General features: G+C 48.6%; 1 protein-coding gene across 1 annotated transcript; it reads right to left on the bottom strand.

Moving 5' to 3' along the window:
* Positions 1 to 471: 471 nt before the first annotated feature.
* On the bottom strand, positions 472 to 13,215 carry GLT6D1 (glycosyltransferase 6 domain containing 1). The gene is made up of 4 exons (XM_069586263.1): positions 13,142 to 13,215; positions 2,676 to 2,720; positions 1,814 to 1,951; positions 472 to 1,141 (listed from the first exon to the last, which is right to left on the bottom strand). Exons 1-4 carry the CDS (start codon positions 13,213 to 13,215, stop codon positions 472 to 474), a joined length of 927 nt encoding a protein of 308 aa, XP_069442364.1.
* Positions 13,216 to 13,457: the final 242 nt, after the last annotated feature.

The raw sequence follows: 13,457 nt of genomic DNA, 5'->3' as shown, positions 1-13,457 counted from the left end.
ATGTATTTGGTAGGAAGTCTCTAGTTCACGCATGTCCAGTCACAAGCTAGGTAGGGTGAGATGGTTCCAGGTGTTTAAACACAGAAATGTGCCTCCCCAGCCTGAGACGCAACCCCCTGATGGACTCCCGAGCCACGTTGTCCTTTTCCCTTCTGTGTCCATGTATATATATATATAAATTTTTTTTTTCTGAACTAGAGCTTTTCTCCATTAAGAAGAATTCATTTTATGCATCCAATTATGTCCAGGTCATCTACAACGTATAGATACTAACATTACCATGTGTTAAACATTCAATAAACAACCTTTTATTCTTTATCCCGCAGTGGCCAAATTGGATGGCTCAAAACGACAGGGAGGAAAATGCCCTGTGGGTGAGTATAAACGTCTGTATCTCTCAAACCTGGGACGTATGAAGAGACCCCACCTTCCGGGGGAACCACTGCTGGCAGGGCCTGTGGTCCCAGGGAGTCAGTGTCTCCTTTCGGACTGCTGGGCCACCTTGACGTACTGCACCTGGGGCGGCGGGTAGAAGCTGGCGTCCCAGTTGTACTCTGGGGATAAGAGCTTGGTGGGCTTCCGGAGGAAAAAGTATTTGTTGAGGTGTTTCTCGTAGGTGCTGTTCAACCTGAATCTGAGGTCGTGGATGATGCCGTTCAGGTACTCCTCCACGAGGTTCAGGAGCTCCAGGGGAGTGCCGCCCACGAATGCACCATCATAGTAGAAATCGCCCTGGCCAAACGGGATGCAAGCTGCCGACTTGGGCCTCCTCTCGTAGGGGAAGCTCGCACGGTCCTTGAAGTACCACCAGGCATGGAGCTGAGCCACCAGCTCGCCCAGGACCTCCAGGCCCACATTGTTCTGGAAGATCTGGGTGACGGTCATGCTGAAAAGGAAGTCGACCTCGTCCTGGATGTCCCAGATGATGTGCTTGGCCAAGCTCTTCATGCGCACGAGGTCGACGTTGTCCTGCCAGCTGTCCTCGGTGACGATGAACACTTTGAACTGTCGGAGGGGCCCCCACTTGATCTGGGGCAGCTTGACAAAGGTGTCCACCATAATGTAGAAAATCACTCGGTAGCCATTCAGGAAGTACTTATTCGCCGAGTGCAAGAACAGCTCCAGGTACTGATCTGCAAGCCTGAGAAACACACAGCACAGAGGAGGACGTTCGCCTCCCTAAACGTTTTTGGAAGGGCATCACCAAACACTATCCACATGGGAGGCGTCAAGTCGACGCTGCAGAATTCCCAGGGAGGAGGGCAGGAGGTCAGGTCTGCATTTCAGCTGCAGTGGTTACAAAAGAGGGAGGTAGTGGGCTGGGGAGTCTGAGAAAAGCCTCTGAAGTTTTGGAACGACTGTTGGAAAAAGAGTGTGAGAGCTAACTGGATATTAGTGGAAAGACAGCCAAGTGCTATTAATGATCCAGCTAAGGGAGGAGGAGGACTTCACAGGGGGCTCCCGCGGTAAAGAATCTGCCTGCAATGCGGGAGACTCAGGTTCGATCCCTAGTCGGGAAGATTTCCCAGAGAAGGAAATGGCAACCCACTCCAGTATTCTTGCCTGGGAAATCCTATGCACACAGGAGCCGGGCAGGCTACAGTCCACGGGGTTGCAAAGACTCAGGCGGGACTTGGTGACTGAACAAGAATAACAACAAGGAAGGAGAGAAAAACAATGTCCTGTTTTGCACAGGCCGTCCACAAACAGTGGCTACAGAGGCCGGTGAGTGGCCCTTTGGAGGCGGGGGGTCCATGGATAGTGGTGTGCGTTTTTCCGAAATAAAGTGTGGCACAGGCTTGGCGACCCCTACCTGCCAGAAACGAAGACGGCCAAGCCCGTTGTGAGATTCTGCTTTCTGTAGTGTTTTTCCAGCGCCTTTCTGCTGAAAGTGCCTTCCCAGACAACGGGAGCAAGCCAGCTCGTGGTCGTGATCACATCGGGGCGTTCTCTGTTGAACAAAACAGAAACCGGTGGAACAGGTACCTTCAAATGACAGCAGCAGAGGCTGCACCAGTGATAACGGGTAATGCTTATCGAGTCCCTGTTTGGGTGCCGGACACCTTTTTGGGTGCTCCTGTGGTCTGGGCCATGAGCATGTTATAGAAAAAATTTTTTCAATTCTTAAAGAGGCATAATGTAAACAAAAATTTAAATATCTGCCCTGTTTGACTTAATGACTCTTTTGGGAATTTACCCCACCGATGAACACAGATGAACTCAGATGAACAATGTTAGAATGTATATTAATATATACAAAGTTAGTCACTGGAGTGTTCCTGGCAAGAGCCACAGCTAAACAATATAAAACCAAGAGGGAATTGGCTAACAGATAATGACAGGTAATCAGGAAGCAAGATAGCCCAGAATCAGAACAGGGGACAGGACTCTTCCCCGAGAGCTGAGGCCAAAATCAGGAGAAGCCGTTCATAGAATTTTCAATAAATCAGGAAGCTTCCAACAAGCGGAGCAGGTCAGCATGAACTCCAGCGACTGGGAACCACCCAGGATGGCTGTAATTTGGTGATTAGGGAAAAAGAAAAAACCTAATTACTGCAGATTGAGTTCCTGTGTGTCTTTGTCTGTGTGCACGTGTGCAAGTGTGTGTGCCTGTGCCGTGCATGTGTGCATGGGTGTGTGTGTATGCGTTCACATGCAGACATTTTCATCTTTACCTGGGGCTGAACCAGTCTGAGAGCTGAAGCTCTTCTTGATTTTTCCTGGATGTGAAGGGAAAACCAAGTTATTATGAGTCAAGCATTCAGTCAACAATTATCTGCAGAGCCCTTGCAGTGTGGCAGGTGCTGTTAGGCGCTGGTCCAACAGCAGTGGACCCACAGCCCTGGCCCCCACCCCCCCCCAGGGCATCTGGGGCAGAGGGATGGCTCTAAAGAAGCCCCAGGGGTCGGTGCCAAGGGGAGTCACAGAGCTTGGAGTGCAGTGCTGAAGGCGGCACGTCCAGCCCCGATTCGGGACAAGGGACAGCCACCTGGGGAGGAGACATCTTCCTGGGTTTGGAAAGGAGAGATGTGCAGGGGAGGGTGGCCAGGGAGGAAGGCAGGGAGGAGCGTGTGGTTGGGGAAAGGAGGGAGGAAAATCAGCAGCAGGTCAGAGCTGTGTCCAGACAAAAGGCAGTCCCTCACCCACTGTCTACTGGAGGCGCCCTCCCCCCCGTCTCCAGGTCTGCTGCCCGGTGAAGCAAGTGGTGCGGGACCAGACTCCGGCGTCCTGCCTCTTCCTGGATCAGCGTCAGAACGCTTGCACCTATACCCATGGTACACAGAAGCTAATGCACTGAGAGAGGGCAGAAGAGAGTCGCTCAGTCGTGTCCAGTTCTTGCAGCCCCATGGACTATAGCAGGCAGGCTCCCCTGTCCATCACCAACACCCAGAGCTTGCTCAAACTCATGTCCATCAGATCAGTGATGCCATCCAATCATCTCATCCTCTGTCGTCCCCTTCTCCTCCTGTCTTTAATCTTTCCCAGCATCTGGGTCTTTTCCAGTGAGTCAGCTCTTCACATCAGGTGGCCAAAATATTGGAGCTTCAGTTTCAGCATCAGTCCTTCCAGTGACTATTCAGGGTTGATTTCCTTTAGGATGGACTGGTTGGATCTCCTTGCAGTCCAAGGGACTCTCAAGAGTCTTCTCCAGCACCACAGTTAGAAGATATCAATTCTTCGACACTAAGCCCTCTTTGAGGACTTCCCTGGTGGCTCAGATGGTAAAGCGTCTGTCTACAGTGTGGGAGACCCAGGTTCAATCCCTGGGTCAGGAAGATCTCCTGGAGAAGGAAATGGCAACCCATTCCAGTATTCTTGCCTGGAAAATCCCATGGGCGGAGGAGCCTGGTAGGCTACAGTCCATGGGGTTGCAAAGAGTCGGGCACGACTGAGCGACTTCACGTTCACAAAGCCTTCTTTGGCTTCCCAGTTAGCACTAGTGGTAAACAACCCACCTGCCAGTTCAAAAGACAGAAGAGATGCAGGTTTGATCCCTGGATTTGGAAGATCCCCTGAAGAGCACGGCAACCCACTCCAGTATTCTTGCCTGGAGAATCCCATGGACAGAGGAGCCTGGTGGGCTACTGTCCACTGGGGTCACAAAGATTTGGACGCGACTGAAATGACTGAGCATGCAAAAGCCACCTTTATGGTCCAACTCTCACATCTGTACACACACGGCACACACAAGCTAGTTGACACGTAGGTGTGCATGCGTTCAAAACATTTCGGAGCCAAGAAGCAAAGAAATCCATAGCAGCTGATAGCAGTGGCCTCCAAGAAGGTCCATGTTCGGCTTCCTCTTCCTCCTGGTTCTTCCGTCATAGGAGCCTCCAGGTTCCTGCCCACTCTGCCCTCCAGTCTGTAGAATCTTCACACAGTGGCGATTCTTGCTGGCAGAGAAGCCTCTTCCCGAGGGGGTCTGCCTGGCAACGGCAGGACCGCCGTTCACTGTGAGCTTAAGAGAAGCAGCACATGTTTTTGTAACTATGTCCCACGTGTCGTGTAGGGAATCACGGCTAAAAATGGTTCACTATTAGAAATTTGAATGCAACGGAGCATTCTGTGTTTTTATTTGCTGAATTTGTCAGCCCTCCCAGTAAATGATTGATCCTTCAGATCAATGGGAAAAATCACTTATGTTTTAAATTTGAACACAGACCTGTTGCAAAATTTAAATGGCAAAATTATTTTAGAATTCAGATCCATTTATGTGCTCTCTTTTTAGCCATATGATGACCGAACACCTACTATGCGTCAGGCATCATTTTACAGTTGTGGCAACGGGACAAAATCCACACTGTGGACAGGTGTGCGTTCCTTTCTGCAGACGAGGGCCCATCACTATGGCTCCAAAGATGTGGTCTCGACACCCAGTCCGCTCTTGGAGGGAAAATGGCACCAAGAGACATATAAGGCGTGATACCAAAGCTGGGGTTAATTTTCTCTGCCTTGATTTTGCAGTATTAATTTAGTTTTCTTTACTTCCCTTCCTTTTATTCATTTTTATGTTGGAATAGAGTTGATTAACAATGTTCTGTTAGTTTCAGGCACACAGCAAAGTGATTCAACTAGACACATACCTGTATCTATTCTTTTTCAAATTCTTTTCCTTTGCGGATTATTACAGAATATTGAGCAGAATTCCCTGTGCTCTACAGTAGACCTTTGTTGGTTGCCTATTTTATATGTGTGCATGTCAGTTCCAGTCTCCCAATCTGTCCCTCCTCCCCGACCCTTCCTCCCTGCTGCTGCTGCTGCTGCTGCTAAGTTGCTTCAGTCATGTCCGACTCCTAGCGACCCCATGGACTGCAGACCACCAGGCTCCCCCGTCCATGGGATTTTCCAGGCAAGAGTACTGGACTGGGATGCCATTGCCTTCTCCTTCCTCCCTGGTAACCATAAATTTGTTTTCTAAGTCTGTGAATCTGTTTCCATTTTGCAAGTAAGTTCATTTTTTTTTTTTTAGATTCACCATATAAGCGACATCACATGATATTTGCCATTCTATATCTGACTTTCTTCATTCAGTATGATAATCCCCAGTTCCATCCATGTTGCTGCAAATGGCATTATTTTGTTTTCTTTTTCCCAGGTGAGTAATGTTCCTTTGGAGAAGGAAATGGCAACCCACTCCACTTTCCTGCCTGGAAAATCCCACGGACAGAGGAGCCTGGCGGGCTGCAGTCCAAAGTGTCACAAAGAGTCAGACAAGACTGAAAAGTAACCACACACGTAGTCTTCCTTTGTATACATGCACCGTACCTTCTCTATCCATTCATCTGTTGATGGACGTTGAGTCCCCGCCTTTTAAAATGAACTTTATTTTTAGAGCAATTTCATAGCAGACGTTGTGAAGATGGTCCCTGGACGCCCCTGCACCAGCCCCCGCATCACTGACAGCTTGGGTTTGTAGCGGGCGTCCGTTGCTGTTGGTGAAGCCAGGGGGACCCCATTATGAACTCAACTCCTCTCTTCCGTCAGATTTCCTCAGCTTGTCCCCAGAGCCCTTCTTCTGTAGCCAGGATCCTCTCCTGACCCACCTGACACACGTCTGCTTGGGGTCCTCTCGGCTGCATTTCGCAGACCATATCACACCCTGTCCCACCTAACGGACCTTGACCACCCAGCTGGGCCCGTGTTTTCAGGCTCCTCCGCTGTCAAGTGACTCTTTCACTTCGCTATCAAGTGACTTCCCGGGTGGCTCAGATGGTAAAGTGTCTGCCGGCAAGTTGGGAGACCCAGGTTCCATGCCTGGGTTGGGAAGATCCTCTGCAAAAGGAAATGGCAACCCACTCCAGTACTCCTACCTGGAAAATTCCATGGACGGAGAAGCCTGGTCCATGGGGTTGCAAAGAGTCGGACACTACTGAGCGACTTCACTTAAAATCCACCCTGTAACCTTTATAGGGAATCGCTCTGGCAGCCCACGCATTCCGCCTCCTGGAGGGCAATGTCTCCACCAATTACTTGGGATTCTTATGAACGGGGTGTTGTCTCTTCTCTGCCATCTGTGTACTTGTGAATTCAGTCCCTTATTTATATCAATGTGCACTCAGGCGGCTGCGAGGCGGCCCACTAAGCGCAGGCGGCTGCGAGGCGGCTCACTAAGCGCGGCTGAGAGGAGCTACCCTGTGTCTGAGGTCAGGGGCGGCCAGGAGAAGCCACCTCGAGCCCGAGGCCAGGGGCAGTGACCTTGAGGAGCCACCCCGAGCACGAGGCCAGGGCCGGTGGCTGGGAGGAGCAACCCTAGGAGCGGTGGCTGTGCAGGCACAGGAGGGCTAGAGGAGCTATACCACGTTGAAGGTCAGGAACGGTGGCGGTAAGAAGATGCCCCTCGTCCAAGGTAAGGAGCAGTGGCTGCGCTTTGCTGGAGCAGCGGTGAAGAGATACCCCACGCCAAGGTAAGAGAAACCCAAGTAAGATGGTAGGTGTTGCAAGAGGGCATCAGAGGGCAGACACACTGAAAGCATACTCACAGAAAACTAGTCAGTCTAATCACACTAGGACCACAGCCTCGTCTAACTCAGTGAAACCAAGCCATGCCTGCGGGGCAACCCAAGACGGGCGGGTCATGGTGGAGAGGTCTGACAGAATGTGGTCCACTGGAGAAGGGAATGGCGAACCACTCCAGTATTCTTGCCTTGAGAACACCATGAACAGTATGGAAAGGCAAAATGACAGGATACCAAAAGAGGAACTCCCAGGTCATTAGGTGCCCAATATGCTGTTGGAGATCAGAGGAGAAATAACTACAGAAAGAACGAAGGGATGGAGCCAAAGCAAAAACAATACCCAGCTGTGGATGTGACTGGTGATAGAAGCAAGGTCTGATGCTGTAAAGAGCAATATTGCATAGGAACCTGGAATGTCAGGTCCATGAATCAAGGCAAATTGGAAGCGGTCAAACAAGAGATGGCAAGAGTGAACATCGACATTCTAGGAATCAGCGAACTAAAATGGACTGGCATGGGTGAATTTAACTCAGATGACCATTATATCTACTACTGCGGGCAGGAATCCCTCAGAAGAAATGGAGTAGCCATCATGGTCAACAAAAGAGTCCGAAATGCAGTACTTGGATGCAATCTCAAAAATGACAGAATGATCTCTGTTCATCTCCAAGGCAAACCATTCAATATCACAGTTATCCAAATCTATGCCCCAACAAGTAACGCTGAAGAAACTGAAGTTGAACGGTTTTATGAAGACCTACAAGATCTTTTAGAACTAACACCCAAAAGAGATGTCCTTTTCATTATAGGGGACTGGAATGCAAAAGTAGGAAGTCAAGAAACACCTGGAGTAACAGGCAAATTTGGCCTTGGAATGCGGAATGAAGCAGGGCAAAGACTCATAGAGTTTTGCCAAGAAAATGCACTGGTCATAGCAAACATCCTCTTCCAACAACACAAACGAAGACTCTACACATGGACATCACCAGATGGTCAACACCAAAATCAGATTGATTATATTCTTTGCAGCCAAAGATGGAGAAGCTCTATACAGTCAGCAAAAACAAGACCAGGAGCTGACTGTAGCTCAGATCATGAATTCCTTATTACCAAATTCAGACTTAAATTGAAGAAAGAAGGGAAAACCACTAGACCATTCAGGTATGACGTAAGTCAAATCCCTTATGATTATACAGTGGAAGTGAGAAATAGATTTAAGGGCCTAGATCTGATAGATAGAGTGCCTGATGAACTATGGACTGAGGTTCGTGACATTGTACAGGAGACAGGGATCAAGACCATCCCCATGGAAAAGAAATGCAAAAAAGCAAAATGGTTGTCTGGGGAGGCCTTACTAATAGCTGTGAAAAGAAGAGAGGCGAAAAGCCAAGGAGAAAAGGAAAGATATAAGCATCTGAATGCAGAGTTCCAAAGAAAAGCAAGAAGAGATAAGAAAGCCTTCTTCAGCGATCAATGCAAAGAAATAGAGGAAAAGAACACAATGGGAAAGACTAGAGATCTCTTCAAGAAAATTAGAGATACCAAGGGAACATTTCCTGCAAAGATGGGCTTGATAAAGGACAGAAATGGTCTGGACCTAACAGAAGCAGAAGATATTAAGAAGAGGCAGCAAGAATACATAGAAGAACTGTACAAAAAAGATCTTCATGACCCAGATAGTCATGATGATGTGATCACTAATCTAGAACCAGACATCTTGGAATGCGAAGTCAAGCGGGCCTTAGAAAGCATCACTAAGAACAAAGCTAGTGGAGGTGATGGCATTCCAGTTGAGCTGTTTCAAATCCTGAAAGATGATGCTGTGAAAGTGCTGCACTCAATATGCCAGCAAATTTGGAAAACTCAGCAGTGGCCACAGGACTGGAAAAGGTCAGTTTTCATTCCAATCCCAAAGAAAGGCAATGCCAAAGAATGCTCAAACTACCGCACAATTGCACTCATCTCACATGCTAGTAAAGTAATGCTCAAAATTCTCCAAGCCAGACTTCAGCAATATGTGATCCGTGAACTCCCTGATGTTCAAGCTGGTTTTAGAAAAGGCAGAGGAACCAGAGATCAAATTGCCAACATCCGCTGGATCATGGAAAAAGCAAGAGTGTTCCAGAAAAACATCTATTTCTGCTTTATTGACTGTGCCAAAGCCTTTGACTGTGTGGATCACAATAAACTGTCGAAAATTCTTCCAGAGATGGGAATACCAGACCACCTGACCTGCCTCTTGAGAAACCTGTATGTAGGTCAGGAAGCAACAGTTAGAACTGGACATGGAACAACAGACTGGTTCCAAATAGGAAAAGGATTACGTCAAGGCTGTATATTGTCACCCTGCTTATTTAACTTATATACAGAGTACATCATGAGAAATGCTGGACTGGAAGAAACACAAGCTGGAATCAAGATTTCTGGGAGAAATATCAATAAGCTCAGATATGCAGATGACACCACCCTTATGGCAGAAAGTGAAGAGGAACTAAAGGCCTCTTCTTGACAGTGAAAGAGGAGAGTGACAAAGTTGGCTTAAAGCTCAACATTCAGAAAACGAAGATCATGGCATCTGGTCCCATCACTTCATGGGAAATAGATGGGGAAACAGTAGAAACAGTGTCAGACTTTATCTTTTTGGGCTCCAAAATCACTGCAGATGGTGATTGCATCCATGAAATTAAAAGACGCTTACTCTTTGGAAGAAAAGTTATGGTCAACTTAGATAGTATATTCAAAAGCAGAGACATTACTTTGCCGACTAAGGTCCGTCTAGTCAAGGCTATGGTTTTTCCTGTGGTCATATATGGATGTGAGAGTTGGACTGTGAAGAAGGCTGAGTGCCGAAGAATTGATGCGTTTGAACTGTCATGTTGGAGAGGACTCTTGAGAGTCCCTTGGACTGCAGGGAGATCCAACCAGTACATTCTGAAGGAGATCAACCCTGGAATTTCTTTGGAAGGAATGATGCTAAAGCTGAAACTCCAGTACTTTGGCCACCTGATGCGTAGTGTTGACTCATTGGAAAAGACTCTGATGCTGGGAGGGATTGGGGGCAGGAGGAGAAGGGGAGGACAGAGGATGGCTGGATGGCATCACGGACTCGATGGACGTGAGTCTGGGTGAACTCCAGGAGATGGTGATGGACAGGGAGGCCTGGCGTGCTGCCATTCATGGGGTCGCAAAGAGTCGGACACGACTGAGCGACTGAACTGAGCTAACTGCGCTCAGAAAGATCTGCTTTATGCTTTGGGATATAACCCAATACAACTTCCTTGTCTTGCTCAGATTCTTCCCACTTTATCCGCTGGAAGGTCTTTCACTGGCTCCTGTGTCCCTCTGCTCCAGGCTCATCCTATGTATGTTCTGTCCCCCGTCCTAGAAACAGCCACTTCTCCAAGGAAGCCTGGCTTGGGGTTTTGCTTTGTTTTGTAGAATAATATTAGAAACCAAGGTCTGGGGCTGGGAGTGCTAGCTGCTCCTGCGGGCTCCTCATTTCTAGGTCCTCTCAGCTGGGCAAGCAAGGAAGGCATGTGTGTAGCTGTACCAACAGGCACAGAGGCATGAATCTGGAATTACTTCCCCAGGTAACTCTCCGCTGCTCCACAAAGCTACACGCGAGTGCAGACTGGTATCCCCAGCCTTAATGCATCACCACAGGGATCACCTAACTGTCCCCCGATTACCCACGCACTGCCACTCACCATCCACTCACTCAACTGTTCTGTCCCCGGACGCACGCACGCTGGCATCAGAGCTGCCGTCCTGCCCTCCTGTGGGGAAATGATTTATCCACTAGAGACAGTCCCCTGCATGGCTATCTTCTCCTTATGTTTACAGACTCCAAAGAGCTGAGCCGACTCATTAGAAAAGATCCTGATGCTGGGAAAGATTGATGGCAGGACGATAAGGGGGCAACCAAGGATAAGATGCTTGGATGGCATCACCAACTCAATGGACATGAGTTTAAGCAGATTCCAGGAGTTGGTGAAGGACAGGGAAGCCTGGCGTGCTGCAGTCCATGGGGTCACAAAGAATCAGACATGACTGAGCAACCGAGCAACCACAAACTCCAGACTCCACTGGTTTCCAAGCTGACTTTTCTCAGCACCTTCCTCAGCCCTCAGGGAGCTCACTCCTGGCATGTTTGATACCGTTCAATGACTTTGGTCATATACAGCAATCCTTCCTGGGATTCCCTCGACTTCCTAAACGAGAGCTGAATTTGTCTAGGCTAAAATTCACTCTTCGTGCTAGAAAATTCTACAGGTTTTGAAAAAGGTGTAGTGCCACAGGTCCACCATAAGCAGTTCCACTGCCCCCAAATCCTCAGTGCTTGTCCAGCCACTCCTCCCCAAACCCCCAAACCCCGCTCCCTCTACTGTCTCTGCAGTTTCGCCTTTTCCAGAATTTCATGTGGTTGGAATCATACAGTAGGTCGTCTTTTCAGATTGGCTTCTGGCTTCTTTCCCTTACCAATGTGTACTGACATTTCCTCTGTATCTTTTCCTGGCTGGATAGCTTGTTTCTTTTTATCATTGAATCATATTCATTTATCTGGATGCACCATAGTTTATTTACGCATTCATCTACAGCAGGACATCTTGATTGCTTCCAGATTTTAAACATTGTGAATAAAGCTGCTATAAAACCTTATGTGGGCTGTTTGTGAACATATGCTTTCAAATTACTTGGATTAATGATACTTAAGAACACCAAAGCTGGATCACCGGAAAGACCATGTTTAGCTTTGTAAGAAACCATCACCCTGTCTTCAAAGCGGCTACACCATACGGCTGAACTAATAGATGTGTCCTGGTGCCTGGTTGTTGTCTTAATTTGCAATTGAAAGTGAAAGTTGTTCAGTTGTGTCTGACTCTGTGTGACCCCGTAGACTAAACAGTCCATGGAATTGTCCAGGCCAGAATACTGGGAGTGGGTAGCCGTTTCCTTCTCCAGGGGATCTTCCCAACCCAGGGATCGAACTCAGGTCTCCCACATGGCAGGCAGATTCTTTACCAGCTGAGCCACCAGGGAAGCCCAAGAACACTGAAGTGGGTAGCCTATCCCTTCTCCAGGGGATCTGCCTGACCCAGGAATCGAACCAGGGTCTCCTGCATTGCAGGCGGATTCTTCACCAGCTGAGCCACCAGGGAAGCCCAATTACCTAATGACAAGTGCTGTCCAGCATCTTTTTAGATGCCTACTTGCTATCTTTATGTCTTCTTGGCTGAGATATCCGTCCAGATTTTGCCCATTTAATGAAGTTTTTCTTTTCCTTGTTGAGTTGTAAGAGTTCTTTGCATATTTTGGATACAAGCCTTTTTATCAGATCTGCGTTTTGCAAAGGTTTTGTTTTTCGAGACATTGTCTCTCATGGGAAGACTGCTTTTCAAATGGCATCTGGGGAGTTTGCACTGCTCATGAAGGAGCCCACAAGACATGGGCACAAATGAAGGCGGAGCTTGCATTCTTCTCATGAGAAACTGAGCTGGGCACAGGTGCGTCCCTGGCTCACACAGGCTGCCAGGGCAGGTCACTGCTGTCTCGTTTACGTCAGAACAAGATGGAACTTTGGGACCATTTGTAGTTTGTCTGAAATAGCAACTCGGTGCTATGACTTCATTTTGGTTTTCCTTGGTGGCCTTAATTATGTAAAATAGGTTATCCCAGGGACTTTCCTGGTGGTCCAGTGGCTAAGACTCTGCAGTTCCAGTTCAGGGGGCCTGGGTTTGATCCCAGGTCAGGGAACTGGATCCCACTTGCCACAACTAAGGGTTTGCATGTCGCAACTAAAGATCCCGCATGCCACAGTGAAGATCGAAGACCCTGAGCACTACAACTAAGACCCAGCGTGACCAAATAAATAAACAGCTTCTAAAGTTATCCCCGACGCTCTGTTCTGCTTGCTCGGCCTTCTGCCCCTGGGACCTTCTCCCCCTGTTACCGTGGCTCCCTGAGCACCTGGGACAGAGCCTGGGGCCCAGACAGGGCTCGATCACTGTGTGTTGGATGTTTAAACATGAAAGCGTGAAAGTATACTTTGCTTGGTCCCACAGAGAGGGGAGGTAACATCTGATTCATTTCGAAAGTGTTATTAACACCTTTGGACAAAACTCGGGAGGTTTCGAGCAGCTCTGCCAAGCACTGCAGGCGTCGATTCACCGAGATTTTCTATTTACCTGGAATAATGGTCAAACAACAGGAGCAGTGAAAGACCCAGAATCAACAGCAGCGTTTTCCTTTTACAGTTCATTGTCTCCTAGAGGAGAGGGAGAGAGAAGTCGGTTTTAAACGGAGTTGAAAACTCCTGCCGCCTCCCAATGACGGACTTGTGGACTCGTTCAGACACACTGGGGTGCCAACCCAGGCGTCCGGTCCCAGGATGCTCAGCCCTGGGGAGAGGGCAGGGAGATGGGGACGCCTCTGCTCCACCAGCGTCTCCTGGGGGTGCTGGCCACTCCTCTGGGGACTGAGTACCGTCTTGGAGACCCCTGG

Source organism: Ovis canadensis, chromosome 3 (assembly GCF_042477335.2).
Source record: "Ovis canadensis isolate MfBH-ARS-UI-01 breed Bighorn chromosome 3, ARS-UI_OviCan_v2, whole genome shotgun sequence".
NCBI lineage: Eukaryota > Metazoa > Chordata > Mammalia > Artiodactyla > Bovidae > Ovis > Ovis canadensis.
This window is presented reverse-complemented; position numbering and strand designations above follow the sequence as displayed.

Coding starts and splice junctions, on each gene's coding strand:
- GLT6D1 (XM_069586263.1), bottom strand. CDS start 13,215: ATGAACTGTAAAAGGAAAACGCTGCTGTTGATTCTGGGTCTTTCACTG. Junction 2,721..13,141: donor TTGTTTGACCATTATTCCAG/GTAAATAGAAAA, acceptor CTTCACATCCAG/GAAAAATCAAGAAGAGCTTC. Junction 1,142..1,813: donor GCCGTCTTCGTTTCTGGCAG/GTAGGGGTCGCC, acceptor TGTGTTTCTCAG/GCTTGCAGATCAGTACCTGG.